The sequence below is a fragment of the Malaya genurostris genome, chromosome 2, assembly GCF_030247185.1.
Source record: "Malaya genurostris strain Urasoe2022 chromosome 2, Malgen_1.1, whole genome shotgun sequence".
NCBI classification, from domain to species: Eukaryota; Metazoa; Arthropoda; class Insecta; order Diptera; family Culicidae; genus Malaya; species Malaya genurostris.
The window spans coordinates 48,427,557-48,443,517 of NC_080571.1; the positions used below are offsets into that span (position 1 = coordinate 48,427,557).

General features: G+C 35.5%; 1 protein-coding gene across 5 annotated transcripts in view; it reads right to left on the reverse strand.

Annotated features, from left to right (window-relative positions):
* LOC131429962 (zinc finger CCCH domain-containing protein 13) overlaps window positions 1–15,961 on the reverse strand; it is a 370,899-nt gene that overhangs the window by 21,296 nt on the left and 333,642 nt on the right. For all 5 annotated transcript variants that reach the window (XM_058594511.1, XM_058594506.1, XM_058594507.1 and 2 more), the window contains one exon: window positions 6,921–6,982. In XM_058594511.1, the coding sequence (XP_058450494.1) occupies window positions 6,921–6,982 (62 nt within the window). The remainder of the gene's footprint in view (window positions 1–6,920; window positions 6,983–15,961) is intronic.

Consider the following 15,961-nt stretch of genomic DNA (forward strand, 5'->3'; position numbering starts at 1 on the left):
ACACTTACAAGGTATCTTTCCCCTTAGGGGCTGAAGCCAGTAGGTCGCGTAAAACCACGTGGCTCGCTGTGCGTATTACATTTTTCTCCATGCTCTCTCGCAAATGTGCAAAATTACTCTCGATGTGGCCGGGTGGCCAAGAATGTTTTGATATTTTCGATTACAAGTTTGACTACATCATATAAAATCCAAGAAAGCTGCCGCTTGTTTGGCAGCCTTTTTGAGCCGATTTTAGTTCTCTCTCATGTTTCCTTACGCTACCAGGGAACTAAAATGGCGCCGACATAGAAATCGACTTACCTCCATAAAAATAACTTACACTTTATTTTCATCGCGACAACATATATGTTTTTATGCACTAATCGCATCTAAATAAAATTATCTAGACATTGGGCCGTATGAATAAAATGTAGTAAAGTGTGTTGTTTGTAAAGGGTGATTTTTTAAGAGCTTGAGAACTTTTTTAAACAATAAAACGCATAAAATTTGCAAAATCTCATCGGTTCTTTATTTTAAACGTTAGATTGGTACATGACATTTACTTTTTGAAGATAATTTCATTTAAATGTTGACCGCGGCTGCGTCTTAGGTGGTCCATTCGGAAAATCCGCTTTTTTATCGACAAATTTTGTTCAGCGATGAGGCTCATTTCTGGTTGAATGGCTACGTAAATAAGCAAAATTGCCGCATTTGGAGTGAAGAGCAACCAGAAGCCGTTCAAGAACTGCCCATGCATCCCGAAAAATGCACTGTTTGGTGTGGTTTGTACGCTGGTGGAATCATTGGACCGTATTTTTTCAAAGATGCTGTTGGACGCAACGTTACAGTGAATGGCGATCGCTATCGTTCGATGCTAACAAACTTTTTGTTGCCAAAAATGGAAGAACTGAACTTGGTTGACATGTGGTTTCAACAAGATGGCGCTACATGCCACACAGCTCGCGATTCTATGGCCATTTTGAGGGAAAACTTCGGAGAACAATTCATCTCAAGAAATGGACCGGTAAGTTGGCCACCAAGATCATGCGATTTGACGCCTTTAGACTATTTTTTGTGGGGCTACGTCAAGTCTAAAGTCTACAGAAATAAGCCAGTAACTATTCCAGCTTTGGAAGACAACATTTCCGAAGAAATTCGGGCTATTCCGGCCGAAATGCTCGAAAAAGTTGCCCAAAATTGGACTTTCCGAATGGACCACCTAAGACGCAGCCGCGGTCAACATTTAAATGAAATTATCTTCAAAAAGTAAATGTCATGTACCAATCTAACGTTTAAAATAAAGAACCGATGAGATTTTGCAAATTTTATGCGTTTTATTGTTTAAAAAAGTTCTCAAGCTCTTAAAAAATCACCCTTTAGTATCTTCTCAAAAACAAAGTCCACAGAGTATAACGCGGTTTGGTATGAATAAAAAACAAGTTCGAATATGTAGTTAATGCTACTTCCGAATTTAAGCATTTACTGCATACCGTATCGACACAGAGCCGGAAAAGCTGGCATAAGCATGCACAAAGCAAGAAACGTACTTACATCTGTAAAAATGCCACCTCTTAAATATCTGTACTTCACTTTATCAGCAAACACACGAGTAGCAACCTATAGAGCTACCTACCGAAAACTTGTAGTAAATACTACAGTTTGTAGCAAGTTTTGACAGGAACGTGATCCACACGTAGCATTTACTACAGAAATTCAAGCATGCTACGTTTTATTCATACGGTCCATTGTCAGGATAGATTTTTGATCCATGCTTTTGAAGGGGAGATATTCAATGAACAAGTTGAAAGTTGCCGTTTTCAGCTATGCAATTCTTCCTTCAGAGAAAAGACTTTCTCGACCGCTAAGGTCAAACAATCATTAAAATCTACATTCATAAAATGTAAGCAGCTTTCAGTCAAACGTTGGTGAAAAATTGATCAAAACTGATATTTCATCCAAAAAGTCAGACTTGACATTCATTTGTTCTTTTTTTGCTAAAAAAGATTGCGTTAGTTCTTTGGAACAATTACTATTGTTTAGTTAATGAACAATGTTTAGGGATGGAACTTAAGTGAGCACGTCAAGCTTCATTTCGGAGCGCAAATGCGAAACCGACGACACGACCAGGCACTCCGAACAAAAATCTGAACAAAAAGTGTTCGAGAGTGATTTACCGCCAGTTACCATAAATATAGCGACCCCTCGATAATCATGAAAATAATCTTCTTGAGCAACACTGTTTTAGTTGCTATGAACTAGTTACCAAGCAGCGCTATAATAAATAAACAAATTATTTGAGAAAGTTGTGAAACTTTTATATAAATTTAAATTTTTTTACAACGTACTTTCTAGATTTGCGCCGACCACAATAGTACAATAACCAAATCTAGCACTAGAAGTAGTGTTGCGACAGAAAGGCGTCATCCTATATCGTCCACAACTACCCATTAGCTCTATCTGCAGTATATTCATCTAACTCATCCATGATGATGGTCTTTCTTTTTAGGAATATCCAGTCGAGTTTCCGAAACACATGACTTTTGCTTAATATACTGTCAACCAAACTGGAAGTTAGTACCAGTCTTCACGAAACGAAAATTAGACTTCATCGTTAAATTTTATCCGACACTCTTCACATTCGACTACTTCAACAAGTTCCAGCCGCCTTACGGTAGACTGTAGCTACAGCAAACACAAATTATTTGTATTATTTGTATTTGGTTACAGTCTGTTTGAGACACAAATAATCAAATTATTTGAAGGAGACCAGTTTAAACTGGAGGCTTTCCATGTGCACTTCAAAACCTATAATTTCAATCAGATCTAATTTCCCGAGAAATTTGATTTCCATGCTGTTCAAGTGTCTTTCATATTCATCAAAGTATACACGCACTTTTCGAAGATCTCAAATTACTGAGAGTAGAAGTAGAGGAGTTTCCAAAATATGACAGCGCATTGTTTCACAACATGTATGCTGATTAGCAACGAGGGTTGAACGATTTTAAACATGTGGCGAATTGAAATGAAACTTACTTACATAGCAGATAGTCATTATAGATTTAAGTTCGGTTACTATTTAACAAACATTCATAAATATTGAATTGTCTGGAAGTCATTTTTAATATGAGCACCAGCAAGCTTTAACGAAGACCTCTATTCGATTAAACTAAATGATAATTCAACTCAAGGCAGTTTGTTTTGTTTACATTTCCCAAGTCTTCAATATGCAGTAACCAAGGTTATGGGAACTGTTATTTAAAATCAATAATCTATCAACTTGTGTTGCCAGTTTCAATAGTTTTTCAGGCGATTTCGTTTTGACATTACCAGTTACTGAGGGGTAGTTAAATTTGCGATACAGTTTCGATAGACGAGTGGCAGGTCGTGTCGTCGGCGAAACCCTACCAAAATGAACCCGATCAGAAGAAAATAATTAATGTATACTTTATTTTGACCTTGTCTCCGACAAGCAAACGAGCTTAAAGTGTTATTCGTGAGGTTGAATCAAGCGATAAAATAGCTAAACAGAATGCTTAACATTGTCACCCGCATGAGCAAAGTAATATCTAGTTGTGATATTTCCAATACCAAAACAATAGCACAGCAGTATTAAAATATCTCGGTTCATTTTTCATTAGGGCGTATAAGCAAGTGACAGTTTCTCTTTAATCACTCTCTCTTTCAATTATTGTGATGTGATTAAAAAGATTTTTTTTGATATCACTATTCTGTTTGAAAGTCGAAAGTTTCGGGTATCATTTCATGCCAAGAGTTGAATGATAAACGTGGAAACCGCTGGGAAATTAATAGAAGAGAAAGTAAACAAATAGAAACTGTCACTTGCTTATACGCCCTTTTGAAAAAACCGAGATATACAATACAGTGACTAAACTTTAAACGTATTTGAATTATATTTGAGGGAACGCTATTGACGCTTTCAAAAAATATATTCCGATTGCCAATGCATACTGAAAGTATGACACAATAAAACGATGAAAAACTATTTTACTAAGTTTGTAAATTTCACAACCCAAAATTTTTATGAATGTAACACAAAATTTGAGTTTTCCTTGTATTTTTACTAGATTCACTAAACATTTCTAAAACTTCTCGAGAAGTTATCAAAATTGTCTGACAGTTTATTAAATACGTTGGCCCTACACCAATGGAAATTATATTATCTCTAAATTGCAGAATAATAACAAAACAAGCTATTATATCAAATTAAAGAATTATATTGCCATTTCAATAATGAAATAATGCCTAATCAGGCAATGATAGTAAAATGAACTATTGCTATGCTTTAAGTTTGCTGTCGTTTTTTATTCGGCAAAGTTTTCAATTTTTTCTACAAACGGTGAAAGAGAATTGAGGGCCTAAGTAGGAAAGTGTATTTAATTTTATTCGTTTCAAACAACAAATTAGTGATTTTTACAAGATTAGATATTCGAAAAGAATAAAAATTTGGAATAAAATTCGAATCGACACTCACACTGAAAACACTCGATTTTGAAAATTTATAGTCGATTTGCAAAATAAAAAAATAAACATTTTTGGTTTGGATGAAATTTTGTTACAGAATTTTAATTGTATATGAAGGCGTATGTTATGTGAGTGTGAGTACCTCGCTTTGTCTTACCAACTTTAGTTTAAATTATCAACCAGCAACGACCACTTGGTCATTTGAAAGTTTTAATTAAAATTTGTTAAGAATATAAACCAAACTCGCTAATGATACTTTTTGTATGTATCAGGTTAGGAAACCTGTAAAATTTACACACAACTTGAATTCTGAAATGATTATGACTTTCGTTGGTTAGTTTGTGATAAAATTTCACTGAAAAAAAAAACAGTTGGACTAAAAAAAGTTGTTTTCAAATAACTTTCTTTCCTTAAAAGTGCCTAACTTAAATTTTTGACTGTAGGTCGGGAGCATAATCCCCTATCTTGTAACAAAATTTAATCTAAATCAAAAATGGGAGTTTAAATTTTCAAAATCGATTCAAAAATAATTGTAGGAGTCGATTAGTATGTTTTGAATATTTTTATTCAAAAACATGATTAATTTTGTAAAAACCACTCATATAATACTTTTTTGTAGGATTTGTAAAAAAAGTTTGGCCCTTTTCAAAAGACAGCTTAGATTATTTTTGGAAAAATAAACAAAGCATGCAAAGTGTTTTTGTAACAAAGTCCAGAAAGTTTTATTAAAATCTGAGAGGGTGCTGCCAACTCTGAGTACGATTTAAAGCAAAATTCGTCTACAAAGAGAGTACAAAATATGATAAATCAAAACTATTACACTCTAGAGCAGAGCTTAACATTGTAACGCAATCTCAATGAAAGAATCCAATCCAACAGCCTCATTTTCAATTTTTTACTGTCTCATTCGTAAATGACCGACACTAGAACAAACGAAGAAAGACGAAATATTTTCGTTTCTCATTGAAAAAAAAGATAGTAGAATTGACAACGTCACTCTTTCCACTATGACAAGACGAAACTAAACTAACGTCTGCAAGGAGCATCAGCAGAATTTCAATTCTCATTCTTTCATCGACGTATTGACAATCTGTGACGCTTGGCTTGACTAAAATATGACAAATCGAAGTAATTACACCCCAGATCCTCTTTGGAAAAAAAATAAATCTTCAAGCACCAACAGGTAAAAGTCATTGTTAAACTTTTTTTCTGTCATATTCGATTCTCAAAGCTTCGGTTGTTGACACTGCATACTATTGGATTTTCACTGAAAACCGCAACTGACTAAATAGGCAAATGAAAGAAAGAACACAATTTTGAAACTACTGTTCCGCGTATGTCATTGACTAGACATGGATTTCGTTCTAGTAGTTTGCAAGCAAAACTACGAGTGTCATTAATTTCTCGCCGTTTTCTCGTCTATTTTGAGTCAGTGAAAATGACAGAGCTAATGCTCTAGAGCCATTTGTAAACCAGAACTTTCATAGATACGAGAACCAATAGGTTAAAATCATTGTGAATCGTTTTACGTTATCATCGATTCTCAAAGTTTCGGTTGAACAGTATACGATTTTCACCGAAAGTGGCTAAAAGGGCTAACGAACAATTCTTAAACTACTTTTCCGCTTTTGTCGGACATGGATCTCGATCTACAAATTTACTAGCGGAGTTGAGAGTGACATTTTTTGTCATGTTTGTCTATTAGCTCTGCTCATCGCCGACTGAGTGCCAATTGAAAAATCAAAGCAAATCGCGCTTAATTTTTCTGTAATAATTTTGGATATTTAAAACTCATTCATTTGTAGTTGTATTTATATGATTTATCTATCAATTGGATCAAAATCACGAGTCATGCCTTGTGCATGATCCAGTAATTTGTCATTTTGCGAAAATAACCTCTCAAAAGTTTTGTTCTAAACTCTGAATGTTTTGTCTATTATTCTCGACCATTCCATTTTGATCCACAGTGGAATACACTTTGACGGTGTTCAACTAAAGTATATATAAATTGTCCTTATTTGAATTTATTGGTTTTTAAGTGTTATTTCCTGTGTAAATAAATACAACCCCGAGAATGGCATCTAATCTGGATTCCGCACAATTTTTTTTGAGTGCAAATAACATAAATTATAGAATGCCATTAACTCTTCGGAGTGTGGACTACGACTCGTTTTCTATTGTTTATAGAATTTGATTTTCCAAATAGTAGGCGAGATGCCTTTTTAAGGATGCCGGGTAATGAAAAATTCAAAACCTGTTTTGAATGATATGAAAATAGTAACAATTAACCACATTGTGGGAACGACTTTGAGGAGTTTCCGTAGCGGTCTTTTTTCCTTTCCGGCAGTTTCTTTTATGACCATTGTAATAATTGGTACCGAAAGCAAAACAAAAAATCGACCGTGCACATCGTGAGTCGGATGTCAGCCGGGAGGATCGTATGTGATTTCAAATCTTACAATGTTCATGTGTTGGTCCTGGATCTCTTTGTACACTCCGACGATGTTCATCAGGGCGGAACCTACGGAAGATATTAGAAAAAAAAGAAAGAATGTAATTAGTACAAAATAAGTAATTTTAAACTCAAATCGGTGAACTACGCGCCCGCCTAATTGAATTTCATTATTTGATCACAAGATAGACAGCTCAACGAATTTGTCTCAACTAATTGCACGGATCCGGCGATGATAAATTAATTGACGAAATGTTGCTGTTTGTTCATCAATTTTGCGCCGCAGGGTTTTAATAATGTATAAGATCATGATACTTTCGAATGTTGAAAACTTGTTGGATGATTGTAGCGTTCAACATCCCCTAAAGTGGTATATTTTCGTATCATTCATTAATTTCCATCAGGTTCCACAAAAGTATTTCATATTTTTCACCCTAAATTCAGAGCAATTGTTATGCGAATCCCAACGAAACGTTTGACGAAAGCTGAAATATAAACAACTTCGGGGTCGTTTTTCAATTTCCTTCCAATTGCACGTCCATTGGCGTGGGAACAGTATAATTTATGTAATCCTCAACAGTTAATAAATCAAAACGAAAATATCTTTATGATGGTGTGGTTTGCATCGGGCGATACGATCTATCAGCCAGTGAGCTTTCGGCTGACGATATATTTTTTTCGGTTCGGTTTGAGGGATTTTTATGGGAATATTGTTTGTATTTTTGAATCAACATTTTTGAGTAAATTCGTTTGTGATTCCGGTCGCAATTTGATGGTTCATTAACGATAATTGATTCATTCAGGTGTTAACCTATTTCCGTGCAAAAAGAACATAAGTGTTTAAAATTAATGCTTTATGTTGCGCCTTCAACTCGTTAGAGCATAACAGATTATGTTGAGCTGTTGTACCATCCATCAGTTAAAGAGATTATGAACGATAATAGAGTGATAAAGTTGTCAAAATTGAATAACGACAAAGAATCTGGTTAAATATGAATAAGTTTGAATCTGTCAAACTTTTTACTATAGAAAAATTTGACAGAAATTTACTGAAAAATAATTTATTTAAGCGTCTCTTTTAGCCATTTCGGGGTGCCTCGTAAATGACAAGTTTGTGTAAATTGTATATGACAATTTTTTTTTCCAATAACTATTTATTGGAATATGAGTTAAAATTAAATTATTAAGATTTAAATTGGGTGTTCAGCCACAAGTGGTGACTTTTCAGCCCTATTATATATATGATTGTGTTGTTACCATGAGGACATCATTTGCTTCCGCAATTCTGAGATTTTTGTGTAAGGAAAATTCTAAACCTACTTGTATTGTGTAATGGGGAAAAGGAACTTATATACTAACTTACTAACTAATACAGAGAGCGAATCGATTCAATTGAAGATTGCATCGATTTTTGTCGGAATTTGCTTATAATATTATGTGACATTACATCTAATGGTTCTATATTTGTGAGTCTGTGTAACTCATTTGTACTAAACCAGGGAGGACGCTTCAAAATCATTTTCTGAATTTTATTCTGAATCCTTTGAAGAGTTTTCTTCCTGGTGGAACAAAAACTTGACCGAATTGGTACTGCATAAAGTCATCTTGTAATAACACTTGAGTTGAAAAAATATGATCATATTTCAGTGAGACTTCATTTTCAATAGGACTCACAACGTTCAAATTAAAATTGTGTACACTCTCGAACTGCTGAGCAAGTTTTTGAGCTTTTTCGCCATTTGCAAGAAGTATTTTATTTCCTTCCTTGAGAGCAGGAATTGGTTTCTGAGGTTTCTTAAGAACCTTAGAAAGTTTCCAGAAGGGTTTAGAATATGGTTTAATTTGTTCAACTTCTTTAGCGAAATTTTCATTTCGCAAAAGAGTAAATCTATGTTTAATTTCTTTTTGTAAATCCTTAACTATGTTTTTCATAGCAGGATCACGAGAACGTTGATATTGACGTCGACGAACATTCTTCAACCGAATGAGCAGTTGAAGATTGTCATCGATGATAGGAGAATTTAATTTAGTTTGAGCTTTGGGAACTGAAAGATTTCTAGCTTCGATAATATAATGATTCAAATTACCAATTGCTGTGTCGATGTCCGCAGAATTTTCTAAAATAGTTTCATGATCCACATGATTTTCAATGTGAGATCTGTAATCCAACCAATTAGCTCTATGATAGTTGAATATAGAACTAATTGAATTATTTAAAGCTTCGTTGAAAAGTCTGAATGTTACAGGATGATGATCTGAGTCAAAGTCAGCATGAGTAATCGGTTCACTACAAATGTTACTTTGATCTGTTAGAACCAGATCAATTGTAGACGGGATTTCCACGGAAGAGAAACAAGTCGGATTACTGGGATGAAGAACTGTGAAGTAACCAGCTGAGAGTTGATTATGAAGTATTTTACCATTACTGTTATTTTGCCTACAATTCCACTGGACATGCTTAGCATTTAAGTCCCCTATTACGAAAAATTTCGATCGATATCTTGTAAGTTTTTGCAAATCGCCTTTAAAGAAATTTAATTGTTCGCCGGTGCATTGGAATGGCAAATATGCTCCAGCGATGAAATAAATTCCATGAATGGTTTCAACTTTGATTTCCAAGCTTTCAATAACTTTAGTATTGAAAGAAGGTAAAATTGGATGTTTAATTTGCCGTTGGACAAAAATGGCAACTCCACCATTCCAGTAAACCCGTCAAATCGATGAATCACATAATGTGGATAAATTTTCAATTTGACATTTGGTTTAAGAAAAGTTTCTGTCACAATGGCAATATGAATTTTGTGAACTTTGAGAAAATTATAAAATTCATCTTCACTCGATTTCAAAGATCGAGCATTCAAATTTAAAATATTCAAATAATTATTTACTATCACTATTAAATTTTAAATTCATTATAATATTATTTGCAAATTGCCATCCGATTTGAAATGCTTCAAAAAGTGATGAAGTCGAATTCATTCGGATGATCATTTGAAAAAGTTTATCTTGTAGATAGATCATTTTATTTTCAGTTATATCGCCTAAATCAAATTCATTTAAAGAAGCGAATGGCATTGAAGGAATATTTGTAGGTAGACTGCCACTAGAAGAAGATGATTTGGCCGATCTACCTATTAATAAATTGTTCTCGTTAGAAGATGAACTGCAAGGTGTTCCTGTGTTTTGATTATTTACATTAGAAGAATTAAGTAGTAGATTTCTACCTGTTATACTAGCAAAAGTGACATTAGAAGAAGATGATGACGAGGTCGATCTACCTGTCAATAAATTGTTTTCGTTAGAAGACGAATTGGAAGGCGTACCTGTTTTATGTTTTAAATTCGAAGAAATAAGTGCCTTAGAAGAATTAGGCGTGGCATTTGTAACGGTTTTTTGATTTTCAGATATGTTCTGTAAATTAAAGTTCGTTGATTTGACTTGTTGTCTAAGCAAACGAGCGTTTAAAAATTTTTCCCTGACAGGACATTTCAAATAATTGGATTTATGATTTCCATCGCAATTTGAACATGAAAATTTATCAGTGGTTTTATTCATTGGACAAACGTCTTTCGAATGCGATTTACCACAATTCAAACACCGTATATCCATATGACAATTTTTGGTTCCATGACCGAAGCCTTGGCAACGATGACATTGCGTTAAGTTTGCAATACGATTATACCGTTTATTATAATGTTCCCAATGAATTTTAATGTGGGAAATGAAACGTACTTTTTCTAAAGTTTTCAAATTGTTAACATCACTTCGATTGAAATGTATTAAGTAAAGTTCATGGGAAATTCCAGAGCGTGGTTTAGAAGTACCATTTGCTCTTTTTTCATAAGTATTACTTGGGAAGGGGCAAAACCAAGCAATTCTTTTAGTTCTTTTTTAATTTCATCAGTACTTTAATCATTTGATAAGCCTTTCAAGACAGCCTTGAAGGGTCTGTCTGATTTTATATTATATGAATAAAATTTATGAAGTTTCTCGGACAAATATCGAATAAGACGTTCGTAATCTTCCAATCCATCAACTAAGACTCGACATTCTCCTCTTCGTCCGATTTGAAATGAGGCTTTTACTTCCGGGAGAAAAGTAGAAAGCTCAGTACGGAATGCTTTGAAGTCGGAGATCATCACCGTCACTGGTGGCATAGATTGATGTTTCTTCCCAGAACGACAAGCGTCCATTTTGGGAATTTTTGAAGAATTTTTTTCTATGTCGCTACAATCGGATTCAGGAAGAATCTCGTAAATATTGTTAGACGGCATACGATCAACGGTAGGGAAATCCGTCCGTTGTCTTTTATTTTTACATTCAGATTCTATGAGATCGTGAGTGTTATTAGGAAAATGTTGACTAACGGATTGTGATTTATTTCGTATTGAATTATTTTTAGCCTTAGGCTTGTTGCCTTTCCGGTTGGACGCAGGCATTTTTGAAATGAATGAAGTTTTAAATTAAATTAATTAGGCTAAATTAGTCTCCTCCTAGTTTGAAAAAGTCTTGATAAAGACTGATTAGTTCGAAGAATAGTTCTTTGAATAGCTAGCCTTAAAAAAGGTTGATTAATTTCTTAGTCATTCTAATATCACTTAGTCACTCTAATATCACTCTTTGTATCACTTAGTCACTCTAATATCACTCTATTGTTAGTCTTTAAAAAGACTGTTAGTGATTTCGGTAGCCTTGAAAAAGACTGAAGCCTTGAATCAATGAAACTCTAGGTAGCCAGAAAAAATTTCCAGGAGCCAAGAGCTATACGCGTGCGGAGCGAACGACTGTTCAACACCGACTGAAAGAACTGGGTTTTCTACCTCTTACTGGTAGCTCATCCAAAGAATAGTGTTCGCCAAACTTATTAATGATGGTTTTAAAATTCCAAACTGGTTCGCCAATTTTCGCAAAATAATACCCTTCTCACTTCCTTTTCAATAGGCGACATTTTGAAAGAGCAGAATTTCAACTGCACAAACAAGTAAACAAACGAAAGCTGACAGCCAAACGCACAGCATGCTGTGATCTGAGTATAAAAAACCATCACAAATACATGCGTACTACACAAATGTATGTGGATAGCTTATTTTAGATACACTCCTTAAACAACTTCCTGGGAAAGGGTATTATAGAGAATAGATGGCAGAGATTTTCAAACACATTAAGCTGTCGATGTTTGTAAGGAAACATCTCAAGTGTTGTGCTTTAGAGCAGTAAAATTCACATCGCGACCGGAGTAATCAACAAGAAAATTTATTATTTGGAATGCATGAAAAATTGTCTGCTGCTTCTTCTCAAGCATTACAATTGTTTTGCTCGGTTTTGGATGGTTTTGGTATCTTGCTTTTGACGGATTTTGCGCCAACTCGAACAAATGTTTGCAGCACCCGAACAGATTTTAATGAAACTTTCTGGACATGTAGACTGTCACAGAAAGGCACTGCATACTTTACCAATATTCTTGAATAGCCTGTCGTTGGGCGAGATACGAAGATTGCGTAAACTTCCGTCATCCCATATTGTGTTCAAAGTTCAAATTTTTTTGTGTAGCGCAAAAGTTTTAGTTTTAATTAAACTGCAGGCTGACTTACTTACTCAGAGTACGTTATGTGTAATATTGCCTTCTCGGTTATTAATATGGTATCGAAACAATAGTAGCAACCAGTCAAAATTTTGCTCGTACATCGCGATATCCCAAATTATTCGCACGCGAAGTAATCGAAATTAATAAATATGACCAAACTAACTGTAAATAAAATAATAAAAATATTCGTGGAACGTATGTCGACTGCCAGGAAGGCTGTATCGGGCGGGAAATCGAACACCAGATGTCGCAAAATCGTCCAAAAGTGTGGTCATCTGATTCAAACACATAATCCCAACTTCTTCATCGAAAATTTCGATCGATGATTCAAAAAGTGCAGTCCCTGACGGATACCATCTTTCTTTGTTAAAAATTGAGCAGTCTCTTTTGCTTTCCCGGTTTCCTTGATTTTCAATCGATCTTTCAGCGACTGCGTCTTCCCGACTGCATGGAAAACTGCTTCAATAACTCCGATCCAGAAAGCGGTAACATTCACGATATAAGTCATTATTGATCGATTTCAACTCTCAGCTGCAAAACCAAAAATTACCGCCGAACAACACGGGTTTGTAAGATAAGTTTCTACTACAACAAATCTTATGTGTTACGTTTCTAATTCAATAATAACACATGGAGAAGCGACGACAAGTCGACGCAATTAACTTCGACTTGTCCATAGCGTTAAACAGAGTCCTTAATCATTTTGTTATCGAGAAATTGAATAGACTCGGATTCTTTATTTGGCTGACGCAGTGTATTTGGACATACTTAACTGTATGGTGCAGTGCTTTCGTGCGTATCGGACTTACAATATCTTCTACGCTCGAAATATTTCCAGGTGTCATCCAAGGAAGCCAACTTTGCCCACTGTTTTTTGTTCTATTTATCAACGACCTCTGCAAAATGCTCAAATCTCCTAAATTGCTGTATGCGGATGATCTTAAATTTTTTCGCTGTATAGAAATTTAACATGGATTGTTACGTCCCTCAATCGGACATCGGTTTATAGATTTCCTGGTGTAATATTAAAGGTAAGGAGGTTAACTATCGGAAATGTAGTTATCGGGATTTGAATAGATTGTGTTCACAGAATAAGTTTATCAGGGTACATATGTCATTACTCTACAATATTGAAAAACTTAAATATGCTCTAAACTGACGCTTCAATATACAAAATTTCAATGCATTTCCAGGTGGAATTTTCTCCCATCGGAATTCTATGAAAACCGATTATGAGATAAAACGCCTAACACCATTCAAAGCGAGTTCCACGAATGCTGTCTGCCTGCACCAGAGCACTAGAAAAAAAGGCAAAACTTTTGCCATTCGCATGCCAGGACGTACATTCATGCTGTAGCTTACAAAGGTTAGTATTCACAACTACCACCGGTGAGTGCTCGCCGCATGGCCCAGATGTTTGCGTATGTCAAAGCTACGAGGGGGCCTCCACATGATACCGAGTCTGGAACAAGATTCTCCAATCAAAATATAAATCACGTCTCGCGGGCGGAGGCCCTCCTCCTTCCACTCCAATCGTCGCCAAGCGGGTAGTTGTTTCGATGAAATGTCACCATTGACGGTTGGTAAGTACTATCCGTTTCGATAAATACAGGACAGAAGGCAAACCTTGACAAATATTACTAGTCCGATAGCATATTTGGCCCTGGAGTGGTCCCGTCAAGTGGCCGCCGCAGTCAACACCATTCACTCGGTTGTCACTCTCTGTCACAGCGATTCGAATGCATCCATACTCAGACAACCCAATCAATAGTGACTTCTCACGATCATGAAACGTAATCGAGGAAAACAAGCGAACAACTTTTCCGTCTGTTCAACTGCATTCCAAAAAAAAAAATTGTGTTTTTTTGACTACCAAAAACAGTAATCGAAATGACAAACTATAAACAGAAGAAATAAAAACGAAATGAAATGCAAATTCCCGTTTAATACATTTCGCGTAATCTCCGAATGGGAAGTAGTATGGAAAAATATGATGTGCAGGGGCCCACTTAAAGGGCCCAGTGGGGCAAGCGGATATTCGGATACAATAATAAGAAATAAATCAGACTTTCATGTGACTAGAGGTACTACAAAAATTGTACCCAACTTTGATAATGTACTCAACTAGACAGTCTCACTTGCCCCATACCGGTTCTTTGTGTTATCTGCATTTCATTGGTGAGAGCGAAATCGAATAAATTTCGATTTCTGCTGTGCGCTGTTTGGGTATGCCCGATAGGATATTTTTTTGGTTGTAAAAACAACATGCACTCATTCGTGGTATTTTGGAAGGCTTCACGGTTTATGTCTGGTTTTCGTGTGTTTTATATTTTGCCGTCGTTTTGGATTTACACTTCATAGAATTCGATTCAAATCGAATGTGATCGAATAGTAATCGGGAAAAAACAGAACAGCATCAAAAACAGTAATTGAACAAAACGATCTATTTAAGCAGAATTAGAATAAAATAGGCAATTTCAACTATAGAAACGGTGAAAAGGTTTTAAGGTTTAAGTATTGATGTTTGGAGTGTAATTTTAAAAACAATATAATGAAGTAAAAATAGGACAAGGCATCGGTACCGGGACAAAAAATCCAACTGAACGGTGCTAACTAGAGATAGGCAATCCGTTCGCGAACGTTTCAAAAGAACTAGTTCTACTAGAAGAATGAGTGAACAAGAGTTCTCTATTAAAGAATGATAGTTCTCTATTCTTTTCAATGGATATGGAAGTAATTGAATTTATTGAGAGAGTGTATACAGTTAAAGACTGTCCCAGAAAGTATGGACGCAACCAAAAACCGCACCCATTTCGCAATGGTTCAGAATCTGTCAATTTTTACGGCTGCGTCCTAAACAAGTAGCATCGATCAGACCGAGGGTTCGAAAGCTGTACAATACGATTCTTGCTGGAAATTTGAACTGCATAATCATGGACGACGAAACCTACGTGAAACTCGATTACAAATCCTTACCGGGACCACAATATTATACGGTGCGAGAAGGGCAAGTGTCTAACCAGTCCGAGACATCGATTGAAGTCGAAAAATTTGGTAAGAAAGCTATGGTCTGGCAAGCAATTTGTAGCTGCGGTAAGATTTCGATACCCTTCATCACCATTGCTTCAATGAACAGCGAAATATACATCAAGGAATGTTTACAAAAACGACTTCTACCCATGATTCGAAACCACAAGGATCCTGTTGTTGTCTGGCCAGATTTTGCTTCTTGCTACTACTTGAAATCAACTGTAGAATGGTATACTACCAAAAATGTCACTTTCGTCCCAAAAGACACGATTCCACCAAATTGCCCACAACTTCGACTAATTGAGGAATTTTGGGCATTAATCTTAGAAAACATGTCTCGGCAGCCGAAACCATTCAACAGTTCGAAAAAGATTGGAAAAAAGTGTCAAAACTTGTTGCCAAGAAGTCTGTACGGAATTTAATGAGGAACGTTC